Source organism: Haplochromis burtoni, unplaced genomic scaffold (assembly GCF_018398535.1).
Source record: "Haplochromis burtoni strain Fernald_Lab_line unplaced genomic scaffold, NCSU_Asbu1 Contig_418, whole genome shotgun sequence".
NCBI classification, from domain to species: Eukaryota; Metazoa; Chordata; class Actinopteri; order Cichliformes; family Cichlidae; genus Haplochromis; species Haplochromis burtoni.
The window spans coordinates 152,813-168,662 of NW_024582779.1; the positions used below are offsets into that span (position 1 = coordinate 152,813).

Consider the following 15,850-nt stretch of genomic DNA (forward strand, 5'->3'; position numbering starts at 1 on the left):
TCATCATTTTAAGTGGGGGAACTTGCACAATCGGTGGCTGACTAAATACTTTTTTGCCCCACTGTATGTGTCCATAAACAATTAATCCCACAAGAGAAGTTGCTCCGCTTCTGCTTACTTGAAATTCCATTTGCACAGGAAGCATGTCCCATGCATACAAGCACAGGCAACCATGTAGAGGTGAATACATCTAAGGGTAAACACCAGTAACAATAACAGTTAGACTCCATCTGGTTCCAGAAAGTTAAAAAACGTTTAACCTGACCCCTCCTTAAAAAAACATTAGTCCCTGCTCTGTGTACATCAGGCCACGGATCAGTAACACAGGAGATGAGTTAAATGGAGTTACAATCAAATGGAGAATCTGATAAAGATTTGACCTCTCAGTTTTTCTAGCAGCGGATAATGGTATCCTGATTTCACACACTGATACAGGTACCAACTATCATCAGCTCAGTATTCAGCCAGGTCGCTGTTGCTACATACGCAGCACTGAAAATGTGATGACCCAAGCTTCTGTTTCTATCATGTATCCGAGCTTATTTAGCTCTGAGCCCTTAAAAATACCTGTTGTTCCCAAATCTATACAATGACACAAACCTTGTCTTGCTACTAACTCAATGTTTTACTTTGGTTCTGTGTAGGTAGCAATGAGTGTTAAACCCAAAGCATTTCACAGAAAACTGGATAGGGGAATGTGCAGGGAGTTTTACAACCACAGCAGTCCCGCTGAAGCCTCCTCACTCTTCTCTTCCTTATTTGTTCCTCTCCTTTGTCTCTCTTCCTTTTATAACCAAAGGAACAATGTTGGCAAGGCAACAAAGAGGAAATACTTGGGACAGCTAAAGCATGAACCAGGATATGTTCTCAGTTCTTAGTGATATGACAGCTAGCTGGATGGGAGCCTTGCTCCCATTTTTCACTTTAGAATTAGAAAAAAATTGCAGTAATGGAAGCATCAAGACAAAGGGTGAACTTTAAAAGGTTGGAGAATATGCTAATGACTCAGACCATCTCCTCTGCACTGTCTCCCCTGAGCTCAGCAGGTGGAGGCTCAGTGAACCCAGAAATGGAAATGAAACCTTTAGAGATCTACCTAGTCTTAAGTAATTGTGGCTGAGCCCTGCAAAGTGGAGTCAGACAGGTTGCCGTGTGAGGCAGCTGAGAGATAGGTCAGTTGCCCTCTTCTGGGCTCATACAGTGACTCAGACACTCATTATGACCACAAGCAGTGATATTTTGTTACTCACGCTCTCGACTAGTTTGCTAAAATATCAGAATTTTTGTGCACGCATGAGAAGGGATATTTCCTTTCTTTAGCAGTGTTTGAGTTTTTTGCTGCTCTTTACCTGAAGTGTGCCTTGATGTTGCTGGGACTTGAGGAGCGGGTCTGCACATCCTTCTCCTGCTTCTCCCTCAGGATTCTTTCTGCTAGCAGGTAGTATGTAGCTGTGATGTGGTTGTATTTGTTGGTCTCTAGGGCTCTGAAACAACAAATCACACTTTAGGACCATATAAAGTAGACAGCATGTTGGATTAAAAAAAAAAAAAAAAGGGACAGAGTTGAGAACTCATTTTAGCTCTTGGGCTACATACATTCTAACTTCATCTCAAGCAAGTTGAACCAGTAAAACCACCACATGACAATGTATATTTAAAAAAAAAACCCAGTGAACATAGTTTTGCTTGCATGTGTAAAGTGTAAGGAAGTATAAGTGCATTCTGAAAATATTCACTTGGGCATTAGCCAAAGTTTTCTGAAAGCTGAAACCAAAAGACCAAGTGAAACATGCTTCTCTAAGCATTTACCAGATAACAGAAGTTACAGGTGATCCATTTACAAAAATCCTGAGATACACTGAGACACATAAGTGCAATTTCAAAAAAGAAAATCCAGTTTTTCCCTGTCATCTTCAGACAGTGAACTCGACAATTGTGCTGCAAAGATCACAAAGTCCCCTGACAGTGCTGCATTTTCCACAGACACAACACAGACGATTATGAAGCATATATATTTTAGGTATAAATGTGTAATTGAATGTCCTTACGCTGATAGAAAGGAGTTTAACTAATCCAGCCCACTTAATTAAAAGGTGTGCTGTGTGAGGCCCTTAATGTAAAATGAGCTTGACGATGACGCTGGCTCAGAGCAATGAGTTCTCTAAATTTACATTGTACCTCTGACAGCAGAACGATCTTTGAGATTCACAACCAGACACTAAAACAGGCAATGTTGTCAGAGTAATCCTGGGAATGTACAGGGTGCGCATCTATGACATAAGAGTATATGAATTGGTTTTGTTCTGGCCCTTGCATAATTTCATAAATGGGCCATGTATTCTATAAAGGGTCTTTGAAACTTGTTGGTACACTATGACTTTCCTGTGTCTCATTTCTTCCCTTCCTCGTATACTGTGTGCAGTGCAGTTGATGGGTGTGGAATTTTTGAAAAGGGACACGGCACAAAGAGTTGCTTCTGAAACACAGTGCAGTGCATTTGGTAACAACATCACTGAGATATCATTAGCCAGTGACACTGCCGTTTCACAGTAACAGCTTCCCCTCATGTGGTCAACTTCTACAGAACTATATTGAACTAATTTTAATTTCACACAAAGCAGCTCAAAACAACAGGAAAATGTTTAAAGAAGTACATATATTTTAGAATGGTTTTATGTATTCAATGGGTATCAGCCTACTTTGTTCTTTGATGTGGATTACTGTAAGCCAGATCACTCTTTGCTGTGTGTGAATGACATGGAGTGTGATTCCGTGCTTTTGCTGGTACAGGTTGTACAGTGTCTCTCCCTGTCTAGCTTTATCTACAGTTCACCACAAAAACTAAGTTGATGTACATGTCGGACTTGGAACTAATAAACCTTGAACAACCAATCCTTTTACTGACACCAAGGAAGGAGAGAAGTCTTTAGAATCATGGTTAAAACGAGAAAAAGAGCCCATGTCTACACCATCAGAATTTGCATAAGCTTGGTGAACAAGTCAGACATAAATATACACTTTTACATTACATTTTCTCATGGTGCTCATCAATATACAGTACATATTACAATCAAACAGAGCAATCACACCCACTAAGGTCTGCATTGTTGTGATTTATAGTTTCATTTCTGGGACTGTGCACATCAGGATACAGCCTAAGGTTCAGCTTAAAATCTAGGCTTATGCTAAAGCTTTGCCTACACTGTAGACTTGCAGTACACTGTAAAGATGTCACAGGGTGGAATGGTCAAGTTTAACTTGGTGTTTTTATTTCCTTGCATGTAGTGCTGTGTTTTATTTTTTTATTATCTTTTATTAGCGTGTAGTGTTTTATTTTTGCGAGGTTATTGCATGCTTTTTTGTTTTGATATGTGATTTGTTCCGGGGGGGGGCGCATTCCACCGCCCCTCCTGATCATTAATCTGACACACCTGGGACCAATCAGGGTTCGCCACAGCTATTCAATAATAGGGAGAGAGAGAGCGTGAGAAACATCAGGAGAAACATGGCGTGGTAACCGGGGTTGGCGACGGCCGCGCAGAGCAGCACGGAGGCCCGGCTACAGGCAGCTGACCGGGGCGTGCGGCAAAGGAGAACGGGACTGGAGATCGCAGACAACTGCGCATTGGAGAGAGTGATCGGGGATGTGCAGAGCGGTCTGTGTTGGTGCTGAGGGGAGCTAGCTCCTCGGTGAGAGAGGCCCATGGCAAGGGATTGAGAGGCAGCGGGATGGCGCCTTATGTCCCTGGGACGGCGAGACCATGGCTATGCGTGTGAAGCACAGCAAAGTGGCAGGCAGAGTTTGGAGCTAAGTCCCAATCAGTCCCATGTAGGACGAATCTCCGGTGGAATCAAAGAATGGTGACTGCTGCTGCCCCTCTCTCCTTTTAGTTGGCATCAGAACGAAGAGGCAGACAGGACGGTGACGATGCTGCCGGTTTCTGCACCATTTGGACTTTTATTGGACTTTATCTTCGTGGCTGAGGCCATTGGATTTTAGCTGTATTGTTTTAATGTTTTTAATTTCATGTTCTACCTGGCCAGAGTATTTTAGTGTTTTCTTGTAAATAAATTATAGTTTTAACAACGTGAGTTTATATTTTCTACTTCCTTGGCTCCTCCACTGCTCTTCCCATTAGAAGGTTTTCCCTTCTGTTTTAACCTACCACCTACATCTACAGCATCTCTCATTACTCAGTGTGCAAAGATGCACCTAAGCCAATATCTGTCTGCACCTTATCAGTGTTAAAGCAGACTGATAACACTACATTAACTGCAGCATTAATTTATAAAAATAAATAAATAAATAGTAATTTCCTCTGGCTATTTCCGTTAATAAATGTGCTGCATCTACTTTTTTTTTTTTTTTTTTTTTTTTAAATCGAGTGTATTAAAGGTTATTCAAATCTTGTTGTCAGGGCTGTTACTGAATGAACACACTTGTTAAAGCGGCGCTCTACATTAGAAGCCATTTATTTGTCACACATCGCTTTGAAGCTAATGGCAGGTCGCTTGTCGACATTCCACACTCCGGTTGCCTAGGTGACTATCTGAATGATGTCAGTCAACAGTATTCTTCACTTTCAAATTTATCTCAGGTCCCACCCACTTCATGTTGCCTGCAGTCATTTCGCCCGTAGTCCTTTGCACTCATAGAATGTCATTCAATTTTTGCTTGATCACCATTTCGCTTTCACTGTGTGTTTAGATTTAGAAGATTCATGCAGCAGATTGATGCTGCATGAAACTCATGAAAGAGGAGAGTGGAGGGTGTGGATTAAAGCCTAATTGCAGTAACAACATCACACACACTGACACAACACATCCATCAGAAATCAATGCTCCCTACAAACACAGAAAATATTTGCAGCTTTCATAGAAACAAAGAACTTGATCTGACAGTGCTTCAATAACTCAGTATTGAATAGAGCAGGGGTGGGGGAACTCCAGACCTCTAGAGCCGGTGTCCTGCAGGTTTTAGATGCGTCCTTGATCCAACACAGCTGATTTAAATGGCTAAATTACCTCCTCAACATGTCTTGAAGTTCTCCAGAGGCCTGGTAATGAACTAACCATTTGATTCAGGCGTGTTGACCCAGGGTGAAATCTAAAACCTGCAGGACACCAGCCCTTGAGGCCTGGAGTTCCCCATCCCTGGCATAGAGAAAAGTCAAAACACTGATGTTGCATTTGGGTACCACCAAAATATGATCTGTTTCCTGCTAACATATGTAACGCTCAGGGCTCAACTTTACACAGTAGAAAGCTATTAAAACTAGCACCGGTATGAATTAACACTGTATCACCCAGCACTGTATTACCCAGGGGTTTGACCCCTGCTGGGTTACTTTTATGTGGTGTTTACAGATATCCCTGTGCCTGCGAGGGACCCTTCCAGGTATTCCAGTTTCCTCCCACAGTGCAAAGACATGGAGTTGGTTAACTGGTACTAAAGCACCTGTGGGTGTGAAATATAGAATAAAACACTTTATGCATGCATGAATAAATGTGACTTGTGGTCTAAAATGCTTTGAATTGTCAATTAGTCTAGAAAAGTCTTATAAATATGCCAGTCCATTTGCATGTTTTGGAACATCTCCACATACTTAGAAACCTAACTGTTGCTGATAAGCTTCATCATAACTGTGTGGAACTCTGCTGGCAAGGTCTTCATTTATATACAACTTTAAATCAACAAAAACAACAACAACAAAAACTCTCAATGCCTCTTTCTCTTCAAAGGCTAGCATCCCCACACATACAGAGATATTCTTCTTTACTCTATCACACCACAGGTAATATCTTCACAGCAGGAGGTAGCAGTGAACTGCAAGTCTGTCAGAAACAAGTGTGAACTTGAAATCTTGACTCTGAAATCAACAGATGTTCTGTTTAATTCCTCTTACGTTCTGCTTCTCAGTATGTAAGCACACACCAGGCTTCTCTGAGGGCTGGAAGGTAACGAGCTGATGCTTCTTTGAGTTAAACATCTGTCAGGATGCTCTGGGCTTTGTGCTGATGCGTGCTGTGTTAGTTGGCTCCTTGTACAATTGTACATTAAAGTGAAACAGGTTTCACAATGGCAGACTGCTTAGTGCCGTTGGTGTCATTTTTATTTAAGTTTCAAAAGTTATAGGCTAATCTGTTCATTGACCCCCTCCTCAAAAATAAAGCATCAATCGGCACTGATGATGCTTGTGTTGGTCTAATGAGTTCCGTTTCAAATAAGGTTTCCTGATGAGTTTGCAAATGATATCAGTTTTGAAGTGAGAGACAATTTCCCCTTAATCACCTACTTTTAAAATGAAGTGCAGCCAAAACATTTAAGGGTTCACTGAACAGCATTTTATAAAAAGAGGTTCTAAAAAGGCAAACAGCTCCCTCATCTACAAATGCTCATCAGTAAAATCTTTAAAGTTGACTTTGAGTGATCACTAAGAGCAGAGAACACCCTATAAAAATGTGATCTGTTGTGGTTTCACTGTGCAAACACCAGAGAAAAAGCTGAAGCACAACTTACTCGACTATGGTCTCCCGATCTGCAATGTCTCCCAGCACCATGCGCTGGATGATGCTGTTATGTTCCTCCTCTGACAGGTTTTTGTGAGAGACCAGGGGAGTGCTATACTTGGTGGCTGGGGATGGGTCCACACCCTGCAGCCAGGCATGGCTCTCAATCTCCTCAAGGGAGGCTCGTTGTTTGGGATCCCTCTGAAGCATGCGGTCTATCAGACTGAGGAAAATGAGAAAAGGAGAGAGGGGAAAACACACTTAAATCAAATCCGGTTAAAGTATCACTTTAAGTATGGCTTTAAGTGGTCTCTGACTAGTTGAATATTAACAGTTTCAAATTGTAACACCTAAAGTTTCCCCACACAGACTTTCTCTGAGTGAACCACCTAGGTACATTTACACGATTCACCCACAGTGGGCACACCCTTTGCTCTTTTTTGGAAGATCTGGCTCCTGCGCATTCATCTCCAGCCCTTTCTTGGCACTAGCCAGGTCCCTGTTATGAAGGTTTATCAATGTGAGTAGCTAATTATTAATGTGACACATTCATTCTGCATATAGTAAATGTTTATAAATAGAAGTGAAAGACTTTAAAATTGTTCAGTTTTACGTAATTCTTTTTTGTGAAACGAAGGAAGAAATAAAAAAAAATAAAATAGAAAATGGGGGAAAAAATTAAACTGTATCAGAAGCTGCTATTGGGGCAGAATTCCACGTCTCTCAGTGGCTGTTTTATGTGATTAGATACAGATGCTGCCGGATCATATTGGACCCATCTGCGTGCTGAACTCCACCTGTCCCTTGTGCCGGTGCTAGGTTACCTATTAGAACAAGCGTTGTGCTTTGTTTAGTGTTAAGAATGCCACAACACTCAATTTTGGTGGTGTTTTTCCTTAAGTTTGTTTTAGATTTATTTGTTGTTGCAAGACGTTCTGTAGAAGTGCCAGCAGCACTGTGGCTGGACACTTCATTCTTGCGGGGTTCAGCAATGGTTGTCTCAGTACAGTTTAGCCTGCGTCAGTAATGTGATGCTCTGTGTGGAGAGGAGGAGCAGATGATGTAGAGTGACAGACTGTGTTTGAGATTTGCTTTGAATGAGCTGGGTATGTCAAACTACAGCTGGTCAGCTGGCAGCTTAAATTCCACACAAATGACACTCTTGAAAGCTGAGATTGCAATTTAACAGGATTAGGTGGGATTTGCAATCTAGTGAGATGACTAACATTAATACAGAGGGCTTGAATTTCAGTGTGGGATTGTGGTTACTGTGCATAATTTAATAGATTCCTACAAATACAACCCTTATAATGAAGGAAATTCCCACACACATTTTAGGGTGATGTCTAATAATGTTCAGCACAATGCACTGGTGTAGAACACCAGATGGTTGTCTTCAAGGCTCTTTTAAACAATGCCTTCTTATTAAGAGTTTTTCCTTCATACATATAAACAAAAAGAGAAAAGGATTACAGATGATCTGTGTATGTGTGTGTATCTATCTATATAACCTCACGTGTTAACCTCTTCGACATGTCAATGGCTGTGAACAAAGAGAAACTTGTAAATAACTCATGAAAGAATAAAGTTACGTTGAAACCAAGCACACCATATACTAATGTGCCACAAACAGGACTTTAATATCACCAACCATTCACATGTTATTACGGTGTATCCATATAAATGGCCTACCCTTTGTGTGTGTGTGGTGTGTGTGTGTGTGTGTGCTGTGTGTGTGTGTGTGTGTGTGTGTGTTTTGACTAAACAAAGAAAGCGATTCTGGGAATTCACTTGTTGTATAGGATGTATAGACACATCTGTATGCTGTCCAAATCAATGCTGTGCATAGGCAGAAAGCAGACTAGTGAAGCGTTAGCTGAAACAGGAAAGAGAGCAACCGTGAAGTTCACCACAAAGAGGAAGAGGCAAAGACAATGAATGCCGTTAACAGTTTCATTGTTTTTAACATTCACTTTATTACAAAGAAATTATGTTTCCATTTTTGTCTCCTCTGTGGAATATCAACAGCACCTGGACAACAGTATCCCACATTCTTGATGCTGCACAGTTGCAAGATGTAGATGTGAGTTTGTAATGCTGTGTAGCACCTTCAGACTACATGCACACTTCCTGATTAACTGGGTCAGAGTACATCTGCCACTCTCACCAATTTATTCATTAAACATCACTTTGTAGCTGGATATTGGTCACTAGTGCTCATTTCTGGCTCCAGTTAGCAAGGTAACCCCCTAATGTATTCACAACCTCCCCTCATATCACTTCATGGTATCCCTTGTTTTTATCATTAGTTGCTTCATTCATTTGCATCAAGGATGAGAAAAATTGAACTCAGGGCCCACTGCCAGCAGTTAGTTCACCTGTCATCCCTTGAACTTGCTTGATGTCATTGACTTACTAAGTTTCTGGTGACAACAGAAACTTCCTGTATGAACGCCCTTTATAACCCTGAACTGAGCTGCTCCTTTGTAGAACCATGGTGCTGATGTTACAGAGCACAGAAAAAAGCATTCTATGGACGGGAACGGGGGTGAAAGAAACACCACTTCAGAGCTTGGCCTTCTAAGAGCAGTCTGAGTGTCTGATTTTTTGGGAAAGAACAAAAATGCCATGGAAACTAAGGAAAAAAAGCTGTGAAAATAATGCTCAGAGAAACAGCAGCAATGTTGTAGTTGGAGAAGAATGACAGAACACAAACTGAGTACAAGTAGCGAGCATAACATGACTTGAACTTTTAGATTCTTGACTCACAACAAGGGACAACTCTGGGGTAGTTGTAGGATTTTAGTTACAAGAGAGAGAAAAAGGAGCAAGGACACAGAAGTAAACTCGTTCTTTGCTGACATAAGGCTGATGACATCCACACACACATACACACTCTGTGGCACACACAGACTCAACTGTGCAACCCAGCCAGTGCACTGCATCTCATTCAGACTTCACTAATTTCATTTTCCAAACTTTATCAAATTCCCAAGTTTATTTGCAGCAAAGAATGAACAGACCATGGTGGTGGAGGCTACAGGTTAACAAGCTGGGCACAGCAGTGCTCTGCTTCCTGTCATTCTGAGGATTAGTCAGAGCTAGCAAGGCTCCCTGAAGACCAAATCCAGCTCCAGCAGCAGCAGCAGCAACAGGAGCGGTTGATGGGAGAAAGATGCAGTACACTGAAAGCAACAGTGCATTACAAAGTAGTAACAGTTCATGCACACACACTGGGTTAAAAAACACATCCAACAGCAGAACAAGACAACACGAAAATGTTGTTTGTTTTATACCCAGCCAGAATGCATCAGAAATAATCAACCATAACATTCAAACACTAAAACGTTTTCTTTTCTGCTGAGGAATGGAAGTAAATAACTACATTTTTCATCCTAACCCAAAACAATGTCAACAATAATATGTTCTATTTTTTTTTTAATTATTGTAAAATTATTATAAAACAATAAATCTGAAGATTCCTGGATATCAACATTTTGATGATTACCAGTACTATGGCAGCTGTGGCATAAACCTTACACTGAGTGGTCGTCTGCCACATCTAGTGGGATATTTTTGTGAATGAATGTATCATATTAAACTTTGTATTTCAAATATATACTGTGCCAATCATGGATGCTCATGTTAACCATGGCAAATTTCAAACAGGTTTATATTCATGAAGGGCAATCAATCTGAAAATACTTGGTTAAAAGGAGCAAGAAGAGAGTTCAAATGGATGACCAAGAGCTGCATTCACATTATCTCATACAATCATCTTTAGATTTTTATACATAATTACTTAAACATTGTAAGTAAAGAGCATGGTTTTAAAGTTCAAAATTGCTTGCTGTGTAAGGCCCATTGAAACTGCATAACATGCCCCAAACCTAAGTATTCATGCATTTGAAGTAGGGCTGCCACGATTAGTCGACTAGTCACGATTACGTCGACTATCAAAATCGTCGACGACTGATTTAATAGTCGACGCATCGTTTGAAGCTTTGTAAGATCACAAAAGACGCAGGAATAATAGCAGGATTTAAGTTATATTTTAGATAGCAAGGAGTTTATTAAACTTCACCGAAACAATCTGCAAATTTCATTAAAATTTAATAAACTATCACCTTGTCTTTATTTTTAGTTAGCACATACCTGAAACACTTAAAGCTGTAAGCTAATGATGGTTATATAAGAGCAGATGCTGCTGGTGCAATAAGCTGTACGTTTTACGTCCAGTGGATGATGATCTGATTAGTCGACTAATTGCAAAAATAATCGGTGACTAGTCGACTATCAAAATAATCGTTTGTGGCAGCCCTAATTTGAAGATTGTGCCTTCAACACCATATCTTACAAATAACACACAGTCCACTGGGATTACAGCATAAGAAAACAACATCTGACCTCTTGAACTTGTATGTGTTGCTCTAACCAGCACTTCCCTACAAATTGCTGTCTTGTCCCATGCCTCCTGCTCCTTCTCTCATTCCCTTGGGGCCTATACAGAAAGAGGCTGTGTAGTATTGCAGACACACAAAGCTGCCTGCTCTTTCCCCTGCTACAGATTACACACATACACACTTACAGTGGTGTATAAAAGCTAGTCCCCACATTCTCTGGGGAGGAGTGTGTGAGAAAAAAAATGAACATCAAAATATGAACATCAATATGAACATCAAAATATGCATGCATGCATATTTTGAGCACTCCTCCAGATTCAAACAAAGGAAATCAACAGGGAGCAAACTGACTAAACACCAATCCTGATGCATCATCTGCATGTAGTTTACACAGTAACAATCAGCATCCCAAGAAACACAGCGTTCGGTTTCTCAGCAACTCACGCAGTTCACACAATCGCCATTCTCAGCTTAAGCTATCAGACAGACCAGAACTACAGTAGCTTTGTTTGTACAGGCTGATGGGAGGAAGCAGTCAGACGTTATGGATGGTAGGCATATAAAACAAGCACTATTTTCAGTGTAATCCCAAGAAACTAAAATTAAGGATTACAAAAACAAACAAAAGCTCAGATGGAGGAGGAGGGATAGCAAAAGATAGATGGTGAATAATTAATTAACTGTGGCATGTAAATGCATTTTGGTGCATCAACAGGGAATAGAGAGCACAAAGAGGTGCATCCAAACAAACAGACAAAATGGAAAAAGTAAAATGTGGAGCCCTGTGATGATCCAGCGCGGTGGCACACAAAGCAGGCCAGAAAAAGATGTGTAGTGAGGAGAGGAGGAGAGCTCTTATCCAGGATGAATGTTAGAAATGCCTATCAAAACTGTCAGCACCTAATTTACACTGGTTATCACAAAGGACAGAAACAAGCATGTGTAGTTGGAATCACTGTTCAGTACAAGAATTCTACCAAGAGATGTAAGGGATTAGGAAGCAGCTGACACAAGTGAAACGATGTTATTTCAATGCTAATCTCTTTAATTAAAAGAGGTTAGTTCATACACTGTGGCTGATTCATTGTCTAGCGGAAAATGGGGTCAGAAAGTTGTCAGAGAGGTAAAAGAGTAGAACAGGAAAGACTTTAAAATATGAACTAAGGGCGCAAAAGTAAAACAGTCATGGTAAAAAGAAAGTAGATCCTCTTCCACTTAAGTTTACATAACACAACATAATTTAAAAAAATCATCTAGTCCCAAGCAGGTCTTAAAATGACGTAAATACGACTTCATATTGAACAATGCCACATGACATATTCAACCACAAAAATTAAGACAAAATGCCAAAGAAGGGTGAATAACTAAGTCCATCCTTACTACTTTTAATTTCTGTGGAAGCAGTAAGTAGCAGCTCTATGCTGCTAATCAAATACACTTCATTAACAGATCATCAGTAAGCGTGAGCATTTCTAAAAAACAAAACAAAACAAAAAAAAAACAGTCGTTACCACATTGACTAGATTTTCTGTGGTCAAGGTCACTGAGATTCAAAGTTTTCAAAGTATTTTAGTAGATGCGCTAATGGTATCAATTTGAAACACCTATGTGACTTCATTCTCTAGTTATCGCATTCACAAACTTGGGTGTCCATGTTGTCTGTCCACCTGCCCGGCAGGGGGACAACAATACCTCATCAGCCTTTTACGACTGAGAAGTAAAAAACAAGCAGTTTTGACAGTCTGCAAGTCTGGAGCATTCAGGTGTGTGCTAACACAATGGCAACTAGGAAAGATATCAGCAATGACCTTCGAGAAGCACATGCTCATCAATCTGAGATGGGTTCTATTCAATTCAATTTTTTTATACAGCGCGAAATCACAACAACAGTCTCCTCAAGGAGCTTTATATTGTAAGGTAGACCCTACAATAATACGGCCGTTTGTCTATCATTCTACTATTTGCAAGCATGAAACATTCAATCTTTCCAAGATTAAACATCCCAGCAAAGCAAAAAAACTGCAAAACCCCGAGAGCTACATCTCTGACTCTACAGGCCTCAGTTAGCATGTTAAAAGAGAAATGTTATTAATCTATATAAGTGTGCAAGTGCACAGTAAAAAGTAACCACTTTTTTTATTACATCAGTATGGCCAAAAAGCCAGTCTCGAAAGCAAATACTGGTTGAGCCGTCAAAAAAAACAACTTCCCCGTGTTCCTTTATTTGACAGTAGTCCTCGCTTACGTCAGAAACTGTTGGAAAGAGAAGTCATATATTCACCCAAGAGACTAAACTTCATTCTTTTAATTCCAGCACAAAGGAACAGATAAATGTTTTCTTAATGTGTTGCCTGACAAGCTGTTAAGAAAGCTAACAGCTTGAGTAGCTTTCCACACCTTTTCTACTCTTAAAATCGACAATCCCATGTGAAAACACTGAAGTTGAGCTTAACTCTGTTTTACAAAATGATATTACAGAGTAAGTTAAAGGGTTTGGAGTGGCTCTAAAGATGACGTACACATGATCTGATACTGTCTTTTGTTATCATGGTCTTAATAATGTGATTAAAATACAGCTGCAGACTTATTTTACAGCACTAGGTTGCTTAGTTTGTGTACAACTTCTTTAAACTAGAACAGAACTATGGTGAATTGTCAAATATTAATGAACTCAAAACAATCCAAACGAAACTTTGAAGATTCATTGAAGGTGAAATAAAGCAGCTACTTCAGCTTTTTAGCAACAATGTGTATGTGATTCTTCCTTTTTTCCCCTTTTACTTCTCATTTTCTTATACCAATAGTCAACCACACTAGTTGTTTACAACTATATTCACGAGTAACAGCTGCTTCCATAGCAGCATGACTACTATTCTCACTGGCAATTTTGACAGAATTGTTTGTAAAAACAAAATATATAATATGTCACCAGTTTGACACTGTAAAAATATAACCCTGGGAATTGCAGTGTTAGACTCTGTGTGTGGCAACCAGCTCTTCTCCTCTAAATCAAAGCCCATCAGATTGTACACAGCTGCTTCAGCTTAGCATTTCAATCTAGTCACATCTCCCCTTCGACTCTGAAGAGATAAGCATTTATTTCCTGGGTCTAAAAATAATCATTTGTGCAGTTTGTTTGCGAAAATGTTTTCAGCACAATGCCATCTCTTGTTTTCTTGGAAGCCACCCATTTCTCCTTGTGTCACCTCAGATGTACATGACTGCCCATCTGGTGTTATAACGGCCATCTAAGTTTTCGGAACATCATAGTTTTCACCTCCTACACATGTGGTGACTATGTTTGCAGGCAGTGCAGAAACAATTCTTTCTAGGCTATGATGCACAACAATGGATAAAACAAGAGCGCATATGAGAGGTTTTTGGACAAAGTTTGTGTTCTCCATTCTTTAAGCAGTTAAGCTGTTTCAAAAGTACCGGTTTGGCACCGGTATCGGATAAAACCTAAACGATACCCATCCCTACCCCCAGATGATCAAGTCTGCTGATCAGCTTTGCTGATACTCGATATTAATCAGTGTTAATGTTAAAGTAATAACGTGTTGTAAGATAACATCAAGCTGCACTTAAACCTTTGTATTATCTTTTACAGAGGCAGCATGGTAGTGCGGTGATTAGCACCATTGTTCTGGAGATTCTGCCAAAATATAGAACTATGTTATCACAGCATGCATTTTTTTCTTCTCCTGTTCCAGTTTAGCTCGACATGCTGTATTTTTACTGGCGGTACTGTGGGTGAACTCATTCATGTATTTCAATTGTTTTTTGTGACGATGAAGCTGCAAAATGCTCAAATGAGATTTTTATTTTTTATAAATAAACATTTTATAAAAGGGACAAGCCGGCTGCTAGTCTGTCAGTCTGGATTAGTGACTGCTGCATAATTAGTCACAGTTTCCAAAGTCACAGTCAAAGACCATAAGGTGTATTTATAAGTTTTTGGTGACTAATTGCTGCTCCATTTCCTGATGAGAATAATTAGGTGTGACTCATACTGTGCATAGAGATCAACTTTGAGTCGATGAAATACTATGTGAACTTTGCTTTCGCTTTGCAGGTGAAATAACTGGATTGTTTTATGACATACCACTGACATAACAGGTTTTTATAGATTAGGGGTGGCCCTACATTCCACACTGACAACATGGCCTATTTATAATGTTATCGGCTTACTGGTTCACATTAACAGAACTTTTTGTACAAGCTGATGTATCCAACAGTAGACTTTTACAAGGCTTTTACAAAGCAGAGATGCAACATGTTGACTACACACAGACACAGACAGAGGGGGAAACTGGCATACACACATTGTTACATGGTCAGATATGTAAGGTAACTGGGACAGAAGAGGAAGAAGCAAGTTTCAGTCCATCCGGTCTGTAACATTTTCAGGTGTGAGGCTGGTATTTCAAACTGGATGACATCCTAAACTATCAACACACACAGCTTGGATTGCACAGTGATAAGATGTATAGAAGACTGTTGTGCACGATTATGATGTACTGTGTGAAATGATTTGGACAAATGGGTAGAAGAGCATAGATACTATACAGCTGAATATCAGTATAATGGAAAAAGTGACAGACATAATAAAGCAAAGACACATATATGCTACATATTCATGATGCGTTTACTACTGTAGAACATAATGTTAGTCATACCTTTTCACCTTCTGCCATAACATGATTTACTGATTCCTACAATCAGTTCTGTTAGCCCAGGGGTCGGCAACCTGCGGCTCCGGAGCCGCCATGTTTAGTCTTTATAGTGCGGCTCCGCATGGTTTGGGAAAATAAATTAGAAGGCCAAATAGAAGTATTTAGCTGAAGTGTATTTTATTTATGTTAGTTCTTTTTTTAACTTGTAGTTCTAAATTGGAAGATTATTGTGATATTGAAATATAAAAATAAAATTATATT

The 15,850-nt window shown here is 39.9% G+C and overlaps 1 protein-coding gene across 1 annotated transcript in view; it reads right to left on the bottom strand.

Annotated features, from left to right (window-relative positions):
• snrka (SNF related kinase a) overlaps nt 1–15,850 on the bottom strand; it is a gene marked incomplete in the record, with an annotated part of 63,781 nt that overhangs the window by 18,776 nt on the left and 29,155 nt on the right. The window contains 2 exon segments of the mRNA XM_042213109.1: nt 1,350–1,484; nt 6,521–6,733. Of these exon segments, the coding sequence (XP_042069043.1) occupies nt 1,350–1,484; nt 6,521–6,733 (348 nt within the window).